Source organism: Mus caroli, unplaced genomic scaffold (genome assembly GCF_978045245.1).
Source record: "Mus caroli unplaced genomic scaffold, Mus_caroli_1 scaffold_5, whole genome shotgun sequence".
Taxonomy (NCBI): Eukaryota; Metazoa; Chordata; class Mammalia; order Rodentia; family Muridae; genus Mus; species Mus caroli.
In genome coordinates, this window is record NW_028227260.1 from 10723783 (window position 1) to 10739667 (window position 15885).

Consider the following 15885-nt stretch of genomic DNA (forward strand, 5'->3'; position numbering starts at 1 on the left):
CTGTATCATCCTGAGTGAGGTAACTCAGACTCAAAAGGATAAGCATGGCATGTATTCACTAATAGGTGGATATTAGCAAAAAAAAAGTACCCAAGATACAGTCCACAGAACTCAAAAAGGTCAACAAGCTGAAGTGCCCAAGTGAGGACGCCTCAGTGCCACTTGGGAGGGAGAAGAAAGCAATCACAGGAGGGGGGAGGAAGGGGGGAACCTGGGAGGGAAAGGAGATGGGGGGGGTGGAGAGGGGAACCTGATCTGGTATTGGGTGAGGGAAAAGGACTGAAGCCCTGAGGGCCAGCAGAAAAAAAAATGGAAAGAGGCAACCTCAGGAGTTAGGAGGTTGGGGGAACTCTCCAGAATGTACCAGAGATCTAGGAGGTGAGAGACTCTCAGGACTCAAAGGAAGGGACTTAGATGAAATGTATTATAGTGGGGAAAGAGAACTTGTAGAGCCCACCTGCAGCAGGAAGACAGGACATCAAATGAGGTAGAGGGGGGCCATCCCACAGTCATAACTCTGACCCATAATTGTTCCTGTCTGAAAGAACTACAGGGATGGAAATGGAAAAGGAGCCTGTGGAAAAGAAGGTCCAGTGACAGGCACAAAGTTGGATCCAGCTCAAGGGCAGGTCCCAAGGCCTGACACTATTACTGAGACTATGGAGCGCTCACAAAAAGAGACCTAGCATGACAGCCCTCCAAAAGACCCAACAAGCAGCTGAAAGAGATGCAGATATTTGCACCCAAGCAATGGACAGAAGCTGCTGACCCCTGTGGCTGAATTAAGGAAAAGCTGGGAAGAAGCTGAGGAGGACGGTAACCCTGTAGGAGGACCAGCAGTCTCAATTAATTTGGACCCCCGAGATCTCTCAGACACTGGATCACCAACCAGGCAGCATACACCAGCTGATATGAGGGCCCTAACACACATACAGCAGAGAGCTGCGGGGTCTGTGTTCATTCAGAGATGATGCACCTAACCCTCAAGAGACTGGAAGCCCCAGGGAGTTTAGAGGTCAGGTGGAGTTGGGTGGAGATATCCTCATGGAGACAGGGGGACAGGGAGGAGGTATGGGATGTGGAACAGTCAGAGGGTGGACCAGGAGGAGAATAAAATCTAGAGTGTACAATAAATAAATAAATAAATAAATAAATAAATAAATAATAGAGCTGCACATAAAAAATTCTTTTCTGTTGCTCTCCTTCAATGAAAAGCTGGCTCTGACATTGGGTTATGGCTCCACCTCCTTTAGACCCAAGCATGCATGTTTAAAGGTTTCCTCCAAAATCTCTGTCCCCTGTCAGGTGGGCCACCTGACTATGTGACAGAGAAAGGAAAGGAAGAGTATATAATTCCCAGTGGGAATTATCCCTACCCATTTCATACTCCTTTTGGTTTTGGATTAACTCTCAAAAACTTTTGTTAAGGTATGAATCATAGCTCAAAATTTGTAAAACTAGTAAGTAAACTTTCTGTATTTCAAGATTTGTAAGTATATTGAGTATGGTTAAAATCTGTAACAAAAGAGTTAACTTAAAACTTGTAACACAGAGGGTTGATATTTAAAATCTCTATACATTTAATCTTAAAAGAACCATATGGCATGATGCAATTTGCAGGTGTAAGCAACATGTGTCTTGCCACCATCTTAGCTACTGTCTCCCATCTGGATGGAGGCAGCCATGTGGCTGGCAACTGTCCTTGGTAGGGTTGGAGAGGTCGATGCCATATGACTTCACTACAATCTTGATTAAAGGTGCCTCAGTGTTATAAAATAACCAAAGAGGCCACAATAGATCTCTAAGATATTTTAGATTAAGATGGATTTTTGATTGGGTGATTCTTGTCCTGAGAATAACAGATGAGGAAAAATCATAAAAACAAAAAACTAGGCTTATCCAAAAAAACAGGATTTAAAAGCTGCATCTTTTACTATGAATTCCTCCACCTTCATAAAACTGTTTCAATATATTACCTGATCTTACAAACTTAATTTCCATAACATTTATATGATTCTCATTGTTAAGCTGGAGGTTTTAGGACAAAGGCCAAGATGGTGTGGGCCAAGAGGTCCCCACACTTCTCTTCTGACCAAGAGCCCAGGTTTGCAAAGTCTCACACAAAACACTGGACAAAGACAGCTCCTAGTTCTGGATTCCAATGTGAGCACCAGACCTAAGAGCATCCGATAGGGCCATAATCTCACTGAGTAAGGCTTATAACTCTAGTACTACTACTACTCCCTCCCCTTCCCCTTTCAAAAGCACCTACCTCAACCCACAAGCAAGTCTTCTCTGACCTCCTCCTGTGAAATCACACACACATACACACACACAGAGCTACCCCAAATAAACCTGCTTTTATATTTATTATTTGTCAGTATGATGTATTGCCTCAGTGGAGAAACTATACTCTCATTAACAACCTGAGGAGCACAGGTGAGTCTGGACAGGTTAGAGCACAGTAGACAATATCCACCAATCTAAAACTGCCCATCCAGATGTGCTGAGGCTGGACCCAAATGGGATCCTGGATGGAACTACAATACCCAGGGAGGGGTGGGTATTTCACCTACAGATCAATTTATAATTTGCCTCCTAGCCAATCTCCTTAAAAACAATACACCCCCACACGTACATCCTGGAATGAAATACACACACACACACACACACACACACACACACACACACACACACATATATTCCCCAGAGAGGTCATCCAGCATCCAGGAAAAACATGAAAACCTGTCCCAATTCCTGGCCTTACAAAGGCCCTCCTATAATATCTCAATCTGAATCCTGATGGAAACAATCCCTTATGATCTTCTCCCAGAGTTTCCCTGACATTAGGGTCAAAGTTAAAATGCCATAGAGCAGATCACTGACTCCAGAGGCAGAAGTCTTTTTTGTGCCCTTTAAGGTATACCATAGTAGGGATGAGAAAGCCTGAAAACAAAAATATCTGATGATGGCTAAATGTACCTTTCAGCGAGCCATAGGAGCTTCCCAGGCTCCCTTGCTTCTGAAAGCTCAAGAACCTCCAGGTCCTTGCTTAAAATGTTATCAGGAGGGTCACCAGGTATGGGCATGCCAGAACTTTCACAAACTCTATTGGCTATGTCCAAGGTGCCATTAAGGGGACACTGGGCTGTGGATTGTCTCCCTGGCCCTTGTGGTGAGGGGACAGCAAGCCCAGATCACTCTTCAGCCAACCTCCTAGGTGCAGCCATGGGTGACTGAGGGATCCTGGGTTCCCTTGGCCCAGCCACCATCATCTCTAACAGAGAACCATGGGTAGTAAACAATATCAGGGTGACCCATCTCCCTCCTTCTAGAAACTGGGACTACTTACTCTGTCCTGACAGAGTTTTGGGGACCTACCTCTCCTTTATTCCCCTATTGTCAGGGGAAAAACCAACACTTGGTTGTATTTTTAGGGGTATTCCCCTTACTCATTCCTTCCTAGTAACACCAACCTTGCCAAGTCGCCTTGCTGGGAAGGGACCTCTTAGTCAAAGGGAATGCCCCTATCTCTTTTGTTCCCACAATGCATTTGACTCCAGGATAACTGGCCATTCCCTTCCTCTTTTTCTCTCCAAACTACACAATCCAACAATCCTTTACTGACCTTTTAGGTGGATTCCCAGGTATGAGATACCCAAAACCCATCTATAGCCAAATATCGGTCCCCTCTTGTCATCCAATTGTAAAACCCTACCAATTACATTACTCACCCTCACCCTCTCTTCAAAGTCTCAGGGGACTTAAGCCTCTTATCTCTGACCTCTTAAGAAAAGGACTTTTGTGGTCCATGTCTTCTCCTTTTAGTACCCCCTTACACACACTTTAAAACCCCAATGGAAGTTACCACTTGGTTCAGGATCTCTGACTTATTAACTCTGTATTGGTTCCTCTCCAACCCGCAGAACCCAACCTCCTATACTCTCCTTTCCATCACTGTCTCAGGGGCCTCTCATTTTTCTGTCTAGATCTCAAGGATGCCTTCTTTTTGTTCCTCTCAATCCCTAGTCACAAAATATTTTACCTTTACTTGAACTGACCTGTACACCCACCTTTCTATCCAACTCACTGGGACTGTCCTACCCCAGGGGCTCCAGGACAGCCCACGTATTTGGCCAGGTTTTGGTCTCCGACTTACTTTGTCTCTCTAAATGTAAGCTTATACAATATGTAGCTGATCTTCTCCTTATAGTTCATCCCTACAAATTAGCCAGACTGACACCTCTCGACTCTACTAAACTTGCTTTCTGACAAGAGATACAGGACCTCACCCTCTAAGTTCCAGCTGTCCACCCCTCAGTTTACTTATCTGGAATTAGCTATTACTCCAACTTACAAGCCCATTACTCTAGATACAAAGCACGTAATTCATCACCAAGGATGAAATTCTGTCCTTTCTAGGGATGGCTGGTTTCTTATGCTCTTGGTTCCCTTCCTTCTCCCTTCTTTCTGGCCCCCTCTATGAGGCAGCCCATGGCACCTCACAGGAGCATCCCCTTGTACCCTTTCATAAGCCCCTTCATAAGCTTCAATGAGCCCTTCCAGCCAGAGCCACTAATCAACAGGATGAACTAATACTTCTTACCTGTGCCTTTCAACTAGCAAAGGGACTTGGCCACTCCAAACCAAGCTTCTAATCTGACTCAAGCTGCCGATTTGACTTTCCAAAGGCACGTAGCGGATCATCTGTTTCTGCTGGCTTCTGTCACCCACCATATTTGATTCCAAATTCTAGGATCTGCCTCTTCAGCTGCTTCTTCCCTCCACCTGCTCTAAGCATTTGTCTCTCCTTGCCTACTTGCTAAGTGTCCTCTCTGTCTCCTGGAGCCTGCTATGCCATCTGGAACCTGACCACGTGGGCAACTATCTAGTTACTAAATCTCTTGTGGGATTTGTTGCATAGTATGATTATGTGGTAGTTCTTGGCTCCCAAATGCTAAGATGTCCTTGTGCCAGGAAAACTCTTACAATAACTACCTTCCTATACTATCCATTCTGTATTTCCTTCACCTTTGGCAAACAGCTCAGCAGGTCTTGACTCTTTTCCCAGAGGGAAAACCTGAAGGGTTTGTGCCTTATGTCATCCTGCCTGGTTTAGGCTGATGTAGTTTCCTATTGACTTTAATCATGGGACATGCCATAGGTTTTCCAGTTCAATAGAATGGTTTACATATATATATATATATATATATATATATATATATATATATAGGAATACAGTATAATGAGAACAAAGATTTCTATTTTAGTATACGAACCATAAAAGAATATGAACTAGATGATCGTCTTCTTTTGGGTAATGGGAGAGCCAATGAGCTACAGTAGCATCTTTTTAAGTTTTCTGGAAGATTTTCTTCACAATCCTCCTCCTCCTCATCTTCATCTTCTTCTTCTTCTTCTTCATCTCCATCAGCTCCATTGTCATCATCATATTCATCTTCAATCTCTGAAAAAGCAGCAAATTAAAAAGTCATTTTATATACTCACTACCTAAAAATCTTATTATAGATATATTCTGAGCGTGCCACTTTATATTGGCACCTATTTCAAGTTTAGAAAGTAACAAAATAAAAATCCTTTCATGATTAATTTACAATAAATATTTAAGCATGGAAAGAATATGCCCCCTCAATAGGAATAAGTATAAAGTTTAAAAGGCAAGTTCAAACTATGAAGGGGTGGGTGCTTTACAATTTCAACTCTACAGAACAACTGAACAAGAGACGATAACTGTTAGAGAGTTTATGAAGATCTCCATGAATTTCTTTTTTCCCTTCTTCCTCTTCTTCTTCCTCTTCCTCCTGTTCTTTTTACTTATGGGAATAGCATACCTTAAAATATGTTTCAGAATTCTGTTCTAATCTGTGTCCCCACCACCGACTTGCCATGGTCTCTGGCCTCCACCCTTGCCTCTGCAGTAGCAGGCTCCCTTACTGCTGTGTGGGTAGTACCCTGCAAAGACTCTGCCTCTTCACTTGCACTAAAATCCCTTCAAAGCAAGTTCACCACTGGACTGGCTACAGCGCCAAAATCATGGCTACCTTACCATTTAGATATTCCATGCAACTGAATGAAATAAATGAGTATGAAATAGAAGTCGAAAAATCTGGAAATATCAATATTTACATTATGGCTTTATATCAGTCAATACGGAACTAGAACAATAATAGGATGCTCAAGCTTGAACTAGGTCAGGCTTGTGCTCTTTCTTCATAGTGACTGACAGGGCACTATAGTGCAAAAGCTTTATCCATCCTGAGCCAGAGCAGCAAGGAGATATTAATGACCTAAAAGACCCAAATGGTATGCAGAAAAGGAGTAAGAAGATGGTAATTAATTTGGTGTTGTGGTTTATACCTATGCTGCTAGTGCCCTGAGGCCAAGGCAGGAAGATGCCAAATTTGAGCCAGCCTGAACTGACCAATGTGGATTACATTCAGACCCTCTGGTTTCCTCTCAAAATGAGGGAAGGGGTGCTGTATGTGGTTTAGCCGGGAGATTCTTACACTAAGGCTGCCTGGGCAACTTAGCTAGACTGTCTCAAATCGGGGGGGGGAAATGTAAAGAAGGCATCATGGTTATAGCTCTAAGGTAGCATGCAAGATGCCCTAACTTCAAAGTCATTTCCCAGTAGTACAAAGGGGCAATTTAAAAAAAAAAAAAGATCAGCCGGGCAGTGGTGGCACATGCCTTTGATCCTAGCAGTTGAGAGGCAGAGGCAGGTGAATTTCTTTCTGAGTTCAAGGCCAGCCTGGTCTACAGAGCAAGTTCCAGGACAGCCAGGGCTACCTACACAGAGAAACCCTGTCTCGAAAAACCAAAAAAAAAAAAAAAGGCAAGCTGCACATCTGCTACATGTCAGGAGGGGCTCGGTTCAGTCCATGCATAGTCTTTGGTTGGTGGTTCAGTCTCTGTTAACGCTACATGTATCCAGTTTAGTTGGCTCTACAGGTCTTCTTGTAGTGTCCATGACACCCCAGGCTCCCACAATCCCTCCCCAAAGCTTCCACAAGACTCCCCGATCCCTGCTTAATGTTTGTCTGTGGGTCTCTGCATCTGTTTCCATCAGCTGCTGGATGATGACTCTCAAATGACAATTGTGCTAGGCTCCAGTTTGCAGGCATGGCAGAGTATGGGGAGGGGAGGGGGGTGGTTGGAACTGGGAGGAGAGGAGGAGGGGAGCTGTGACTGGGATATAAAGTGAATAAAAACATCAATAAAAAAGGAAGAGGAGAATTAACTCTCAGGTGAGGTAAATAGAGAGCAGTGCGTTTTAAAATAGAACATAGCCAACTCAAACTGGAATTGCCATTAAATCTTATTTTTAACTGAATGTTTTCTGACCATCTATTTTCAGGGGATCTAATGTCCTTTTCCGGTCTCTACGAGCACCAGAAAAACATGCAGTACACAGGAAGGCATGCAGGCAAAAATCCACACATGCAAACTAATTTATTAAAAGTAGCTCCTTATAAAAAGTTCAGAATCTAACTAAACAAAGTAATCTGTCACCATTAAATAGGAGCTTTAGATGTACTGCCTTCCCCTTTTCTTTTATACTGCTTATATATTTTGAGCAATTTAGAGTATCACTTAAAATTTTCAAAATATTTTTAAATGTCTTCACAGTACTTTATTGTATTAATGCAAATAGGTTTGGCTATCATCTGTTATTGTATATTTTTGGCTTCTGAGTTTTATGGCTTCTAAGTTTTCACTGTTTTAAAATAATTATGTATACCCATTCAAACAACTTCCTATAGAAGAACATTTGAAAGGCTTCTGATAGGTGTTTCCCAGAGGTCCTGAAAGGCTGTACACATTTGCATTCCAAGAGAATTAAAATGTAAGGTTTTTCCTGTTATCACTAAAGCGAATTAACCTTTAAACATCAATTTGATGAAAGGCCCAAGCTCTATCCCACCTCACTTGCATCCTTCTCATTATGAATGCAGTTGAATATTTTCATACGTTTCTGCCTGTTAATATCCCTTGTTTTGTGGATTTCTCGTTTTTCTGTCTCCTTGCTCAGTGCCCAGTTGGGTTTCCTGCATCGGCTCTTGCTAGCACAGGGTGAGAACAGGCGCACTGGAAAGTGTGCAGGTGGAGCAAGTGCTTTACTTGGGCAGTGGTGTGAGCCCGGGATTCCTACTAAGGAGAAATGTGTTCCTTAATCTCATCGATTCGTTAAAAGTTGGGATTCCTTAATTGCTGTCACACTTAAATCTTTCACAGTGATTAGAAAAACATTCAACTACATTTTCTGAATGTATGAGATGATAACTAAGACCTTTACCTCTAGAGATCATTTGTTGTACCATCATTTACCCTACATCTTTGCTGCACAAATGAACTGCAGTATAGTAAGTCTGCATATATATGTATAAATATAAATATATATACACATATATGCATGTACAACCTCACAGATATGTGTATATGTGTATACATGCATATGATTTCATGTTTTACCCAATGAACCACCTCTCCAGCCTCAACTCTAAATCCTATATTGTTTATGAATTGTCTATTGCATTAAATTTAACTCCTTATTTCAGAATTAGTACCACAGAATTTGAATAATTATACCTTTATTATGTTTTACTGTTCAACATGCCAAATAAACACTTGTCCCACAAACATATTATTCTAAGATTTTTTTTATTAAAAAACTGTACTAAAATGTTTTTTTAACATATGCCTTTAATCCTAGCACTCAGGAGGCAGAGGCTGGTAGATCTTTATGAATTGAAGTTAGCCTGGTCTCCCTAGTGAGTTCCAGATTAGCCAAGGCTACAAGATCTACATTTTTGTTTTTGTGCTAGTACAAGCATATTTTACCACAGCTCTGTAATATAACTTGAAATATGGAAAGGCAATTCCTCCACCATTCTTTTGCTTTGGTCAGGATTGCATTGACTATCCTGAGTCTTTTGTGTTTCTGTATGAATTTCACGATTTTTTCCATTCAAGTGAAGAATGTTGTAGGAATTTGTTTTCAGTACTGAATCTATACACTTTTCTTGGTAGAATGGTAATTTTCACAATATTAATTCTACCAATCCTTATTCATGGGGGTGTCACCTCAGTCTCTTTCTTCAGAAATTTAAATTTTCATTGTAGAAGTCTTTTATCTCCTTTGTTAGATTTATACCAAGTTTTTAAAGGATTATTGTGTATAGGAATGTTTCTGTGATTTTTTTTCTGAGTATATTTGTTATTAGTATATGGAAAGGCTAACTATTTTTGTAAGCTGATTTCATATCCTGGCACTTTGCTTAAAATGTTGATCACATCTATAAGTTTTCTGGTAGAAATTTTAGGGTTTCTTATGCAAATGGGGATAATTTTACCTCTATCCTTATATATGTCCCTTTAGTTTTCTTCTTTTTTCTTAAAGTTTATATACCGCAAAGGAAACCATCAATTGAGTAAAGAGCTCACAAAGTAGGAGAGGATCTTCTAGCTATACATCTGATTGAGGATAAATATCCAGAATATAGAAAGAACTCAAAAAATAAAGTAAAAAACTCAGAAAAAGAACAACACAATTTAAAAATGGGCTATGGGTCTGAACAGAGAGTTCTTAAAAGAAGAAATGAAAATGGTTATAAAATACCTTTTAAATGTTCAGCAACCTTGGAGATTCGGAAAATGAAAAGTAAAGGCTTTGAAATCTCATTTTACCTCAGATAATGTAGTTGTGATCAAGAAAAAGAACTGAGCCAGGCGTGGTGGCGCACACCTTTAATCCCAGCACCTGGGAGGCAGAGGCAGGTGGATCTCTGAGTTCGAGGCCAGCCTGGTCTACAGAGTGAGTTCCAGGACAGCCAGGGATACACAGAGAATCCCTGTCTCGAGAAAAAAAAAGAAAAAAGAAAAAAAGAAAAAGAAAAAGAGGATGTGGCAAAAGGGAAACCATCGTTCACTGTTGGTGGGGTTGCAAACTGGTCCACCCACTATGAAAATCAATGGGAAGAATTCTCAAAAAGTTCTAGGAACTACCTATAGCACTACTTGGCATATGTCTGAAGGAATTGATATCCTATTCCACAGATACTTGCTCAGTCATACACTTTTACCTTGGGAGTAATTATTAGATATTTAATTGAACTTAAGTCCCATTTAATAGGAGGGAACTCCTGCTTGATACTTATAAATATAACTGTAGCTGGCGAGATCACAGACCCTAGAGGAGAATCTACTACTGGCATTTCCCTAAATCAGTGTACATTCCTTAACTGCATTGTAAATACCTGTCTTTATATCCACATATAGTGTAGTTATCACTCCTCATCAAGAATGAAAGGAGGAAAGAAAGAAAGAAAGAAAGAAAGAGAGAGAGAGAGAGAGAGAGAGAGAGAGAGAGAGAGAGAGAGAGAGAGAAAGAAAGAAAGAAAGAAAGAAAGAAAGAAAGAAAGAAAGAAAGAAAGAAAGAAAGAAAGAAAGAAAGAAGACTAGTTAGCTAGTTAGTTAGTTAGCTTGCTTCTCATGGTAGCCTCTCTGTCACCTTATAGACTCAAGCTTTAGGTCAGACTTCAGTTCAGACCTGCACAAGTAAGTGTTGACCTTTTGATGTTTACCCCTCCCTGGAACCATAACCTGGGGATGGATGATCCAGCTTGTACTTGCCTAGTCTCTGTCCTCACCTTTTCCTTTTGAAGACACCAAGATGAATGCCTAAAACTTAGAAAGTATTTTAAACTACATTAGAATCTAAGTTCCATGCATCTTCCAGCCTCCAAGACAAAAACACTAGACCAAAAGAGAAGCAAAAGGAGATGGTCTCAGGAAATTTCTGTCTATTACAAGACAGGAATATTCCTCCTCTTAATCAGCAAGTATCTCCTCTGATTCTGTTTAACCTATAAAAGCAGAGAAGTTATCTGTGAGCTGGAAGTCTCCCTTTCCCTTTTGTTCATTGACTAAACTTGTATTAGCAATGTCAATGTTTAGTGCTTGCTTTCAGTTTTGATTTTTGTCACACTGAAAGGAAAATCACTACCTACTGGAGAACCAAACTGTCATCCAGAATAACCAGGAGAATCTATTTCCCAAATGCACCAAGGTTCTCAAAATTAAGGAAATTAATGTAGTGTGCCAATAAAAAGGAGAACACTCATACTAGCATCTTGATACAGAAAAGGCAGTTGGCAAAATTCCACATCATTTCACAAGAAAGGCTTTCAAGACACTGGAAATAGAAGGAACATTTTACAACCTAATAGAGGATACTAATGGAAAATATACAACTAGCATTACAGTCAGTGAAACAACTGACAACTCTTTCTGTGGCTGGCTGCCATAGTGCAGGCTTTTATTCCCAAGCAGAAGCAGGCAGATCTCTGTGGGTTGGATTCCTGCCAGGGCTACACAGTGAGCCCTGTCTCAAAAAAAGGATGTGGGTGTGTTTCTGTGGACTCTTGTATGCAAATATAAACAGCACTGTGCTCTAATTTAAATTTTCAATTTTTTATTACTGGTATGCAGCAAAATGATTGACTTTTGTATATTAAGCTTATATTTTACAAATGATAACCACTTTTTAGTTCAAGACTATTCTATTCCTTAAAATTTTCTACACAGTTATGTCACCTGACTCATGAACTCCAGCCAAGCTGTCATAGATAAGCTGTTCACTTAGGTTTTACTCCTAAATACTTTAATTAGAGTTGCCAAATATAAACACTTTTCTGAGACAGAGAATATTGTCTCTATAATATTTTCTGAGACTGTTCCCCTTAGAGTGAAAAAGGCAAAGAGGAACACAGCATACAAAGCTGAAAGGAAAACACAAACATACAGAAATACTGTACTACTGTCACTCTCTGACTTCATTGAAAAAATATTATTTTATGTGTATGAGTATTTTGCCCAAATGCCTGGTGCCTACAGAAGGCAAAGGAGAGTGTTGGATCCCCTAGGACTTAAGTTACAGATGGTTGTGAGCTGCCATGTGGGTGTCAGGAATTGAAGTCAGGTCTTGTGCAAGAGCCTTAAGTGCTCTTAAATGCGGAGTCACTTCTCTAGTTCTAAACGCAGGCTTCATATACCAGCTAATCAATACAAACATTATAGAAATATTTACAAGGTTTACTAGAAATGAGAATCAGACCACAAAATTTTACCCAAGAGAAAATTTAGCAAAGTTACCAGTTAGGGATTCGTCCACAAAGCTGTCCAGGTCAGAATCTTCAAGTTCAGAGTCTACGGTCAAGCCCTCAAAACTCGACGTGTCCTCGATATCAGAACCAAAATCTTCACTAAATAGTTCATCTCCATCATCACTGATGCGACTATCATCAGTGTCACTTTCCATATTTATATAAATAATCTCTAAGAATAAAAGAAAAACTAGAGTAAGTACCATGTTAAATGAACAGTTTAGAGGACTAAGATATAAAGTTATGGACTATTTAAAACCTCTATTCTTTGAGACAATTTCTCACTGTGTAGTGAACACCTTAGCTGTTCTGTAATTTGCTATGGAGAACAAATTAGCCTTGGACCCAAAGATATTTACCTACTTCTGCTTTTCTCACATGCTGGGGCTAAAGTCATATGCTACCACACACAGTCTAAAACATTATATTAGCTCACAAAACAGTATTTAGCCTTTTTATACTTGTAATCAATATGAGTTAGCTAACAATTAATTACTTACTATGAATATTGAGATATATGAATATGTACATAGAGACTATTGTTTCTACTAATTCTAATTTTGTAGAGCAATATAAATTGCTTCAATGGAGCAATAAATGTCTAATGATGTACTTAATGCTTTGCTTTTAAATTTTAAATTATAAAACTGTTATCTTATAGCCACATTTGTAGGGACCAATAATTTACAAGTTTGTTCTTGAAAAATCCATTTATGGTAACTGATGATAGATAAAGAGTACTGTGAAAAAACAAACTAAATTCAAACTAAATCTTACAAAACATGAAACAGGTAACTACACATGAACTACATATGAAATATCAAGTCAGTAAATATTTTAATATTATCTACACTGTTGAATATTTAAATGATCTTTCTAATTTCTTAAAGTTGTCCTTTAAAAGGACAGTTTGCTCAGCATGGTGACATACACCTTTAATTCCAGCACTTGCAATGCAAGGACAGCCAGATATCCTTAAGTTCCAAGACAGTCAAGCCTATCTAAGCTAAATAAATATACACACTCCCAGCTCTGATATTTTTTTAAATTATATTTTACAAACTTAATATGCAGTATTAATTACTCTCTACAATTACAGAGACACTCTTAAAAACAGCTCCTCCTGTCCAGGGGGTGGTACATGCTCGAAATCTCAGCACATGAGAGGTTCAAGCCCTAGGGGTTTGCTGTTACCAGATAGCCTTGAGCGCCTCAGTAGGAAGCAGTCTCAACAAACAAATGTAGCCTTTCCATTGTGTGGACCCTACAAAGTAAGCCACACAGGAGAGTAAAATAAACAAATTACATTCCACCCCACCCCTAGCACTTGTGTGCTTCACTTTAAAACTCGCACACATTTAATCTCAGCACTAGGGAAGTCGAGGTCTAAATAGCCAGCTCCAGGTTAGCCAAGTCTACATGAAGAGACCCTGTCTCAAAACACACACACACACACACACACACACACACACACACACACACGCACGCGCGCACGCACACACACACACACACACACACACACACACACACACGCACATGCACACGCACACATACAGGCACACAGAGAGATTAAAGTAAAACCTGCATCTAGCCCAGTCACACTTTATAAAATACCAAGTAGATAGGTTGCTTGAAAAACTGCATTTTTGTAACCAATAAAAAAAAATTGCCAGCTCATGTCATAAAAATTCTAAGGCCGAATGTGGAGAGAGCAGGAAAGCTTTTCTACCAAAGGGCCACAAAGCTTGAGACACTAGCCAGTAGCATGCCAAAGAGCACCCGCACTAATCTCAAAAATCCCCACATTTTACAGTTGTTTCGGGACAGTACACGTGTCCCCTAAGAAAACAAACAGCAAGCTCAGTGTGTGGAAAGGCCTCTCCACAATCCCTCTACATCTTATTTTCTTCTTCTTTCTTAACAAATCTGAAATAAAGGGGTTTTCAAACAAACAGGTTAACCTCCAAGGTCCCAAAAGCTCTGTTTAGGTCTCTGAAAAGCATTCTCTCAACCAGCTTCTTAAATTCAGAACACGGTAAAAATAATAATAATATTAATATTAGAATATTAGTCCTTCCTTATTTTAGCCTGCCTCCGCTTAGACAGGGAGGGGTAAGAAAGGGTCAACTCATTTCCGAAGTTCACAAGGAATGTTTAGTAAGTGTCCGAACTACAAAAGCTCGCAGGAGCTGTCACACGGAATATTTAGTAAGTGTCCGAACTACAAAAGCTCGCAGGAGCTGTCAGCTTCCGTCCTAACCACAAGAGCTGCTTGAACATGAGGCTGCAAAGTGCAGTCACTCTTTCCAAAAGAAAATTCTCTCTCCTCCTCCTCACAAGTGTCTACCAAGTGCCTTGGCTACACACCGCGCAAACAGACAAAAAAATACCTTTCGAGATCTTGAGTCCCAATGGATGCACGTAGTAGTGCAAGAACCCTCCGTGCCTCCTTCCCGAGCTAGCTCCTGCGTCCGCAACTTCTAGAAACTTCAACGGCGTCTTGAAATTGTGGCAGGAACTAGCACAGGTCTGGACCTCCAGGAACCATTAGCCTCCTATCACCTCAAGACCCAGAAAACCCACAAACCCTCAACTCCCGCCAAAACCACCGGAAGCCATGTCACAGGAAACGCCCGGGGTCCCCAGAAACTTATTTGAAGGCCTAGGATATGAAGAATCCCTTCAAGGCCCTAAACGTGGGTCCACTCGAGCCCCGGGGAGCTAGGAACTGGAGCATCTTTTAGAGGGCCCGAGAGGCAGTGAGCGAAAGCCGAGCCGTGAGCGAAAGCCGAGCCGAGTCTCGGGGGCAAGCAAGCCCATGCGGGCATCGAGCTGCAGCCTGCGGGAACCAGATGCTTGCTTGCCGAAGACATCCCGAGCCCCGAGATCCCGTGTGGGCCCGGAACTACGCAAGCAAGGACAGGAAGGGATGCCCCCCCGCACCCCTCCCCCCCCCCCGCCCCTTGCCCCCCTCCCCGTCCAGTTTCTGGGACGCCGGAACCATCTAGAAATATCCAACCTCCAGCCTGTAGCCTCACCAAAGCTTACCACCGTCCCCTTCGCCTCCCCTAAGTGTCCCCTCTGCCCCCGCACACCTCCGAGGGGGGCTTTACCTCAGACCCTCAAGCTCCCGGAATCCCCGCAGCCCCCTCGGCGCACTCCCCAGTCTCACGCACATATTGACACCTTCTCACTGGCCAGATGAGAAAACAAGCCAGTGCCCACCCGGGAAAGCAGCACCCCCGCCCCTCCCCCGCCCCCGCAGCCCGGGAACCCACTAAACTCTTGCTGTCGTCTAAGGCATGGCGTCACCCTATGTGGCCTAAGCATGTGCTAGTGAGGCGAAGGAAAGGGGTTCTTACCTTCCTCTTCAGACATCTTGAGGCACTGGAGCCTGGCACCGACTGTGCCCGAAAACGCAACGCCCGAGAAGTGTCTGCACGAGCAAACAGGCGCCAAGCGTTCGCTCATGGGGCGCGTAAAAAAAAAAAAAAAAACCCACTGCGGCTGCGCAGAAGCTTCTCACTCTTTGGGGGCAGGAACAATTTTTGGCCACTGGCCAACCTTGCTCCATCTTTTTTTTTTTTAAATGAACATCTCTTTTGCATAGTAGCCAGGTATTCCACTCCACCCTTCACGAATTGAGTTTTAGAAGCAAATAAAAAGCATCCAATTCAAACTTTTAAAATATGCCGACAGT

At 41.6% G+C, this 15885-nt stretch overlaps 1 protein-coding gene across 1 annotated transcript in view; it reads right to left on the reverse strand.

The window, feature by feature from the left end:
- Positions 1 to 15563, reverse strand: part of Bend2 (BEN domain containing 2) — a 63076-nt gene extending 47513 nt beyond the window's left edge. Inside the window, exons 1-3 of the mRNA XM_085838335.1 lie at positions 15548 to 15563; positions 12175 to 12357; positions 5280 to 5467 (exon numbers count right to left, since the gene is read on the reverse strand). Of these exons, the coding sequence (XP_085694461.1) occupies positions 5280 to 5467; positions 12175 to 12357; positions 15548 to 15563 (387 nt within the window). The remainder of the gene's footprint in view (positions 1 to 5279; positions 5468 to 12174; positions 12358 to 15547) is intronic.
- Positions 15564 to 15885: the final 322 nt, after the last annotated feature.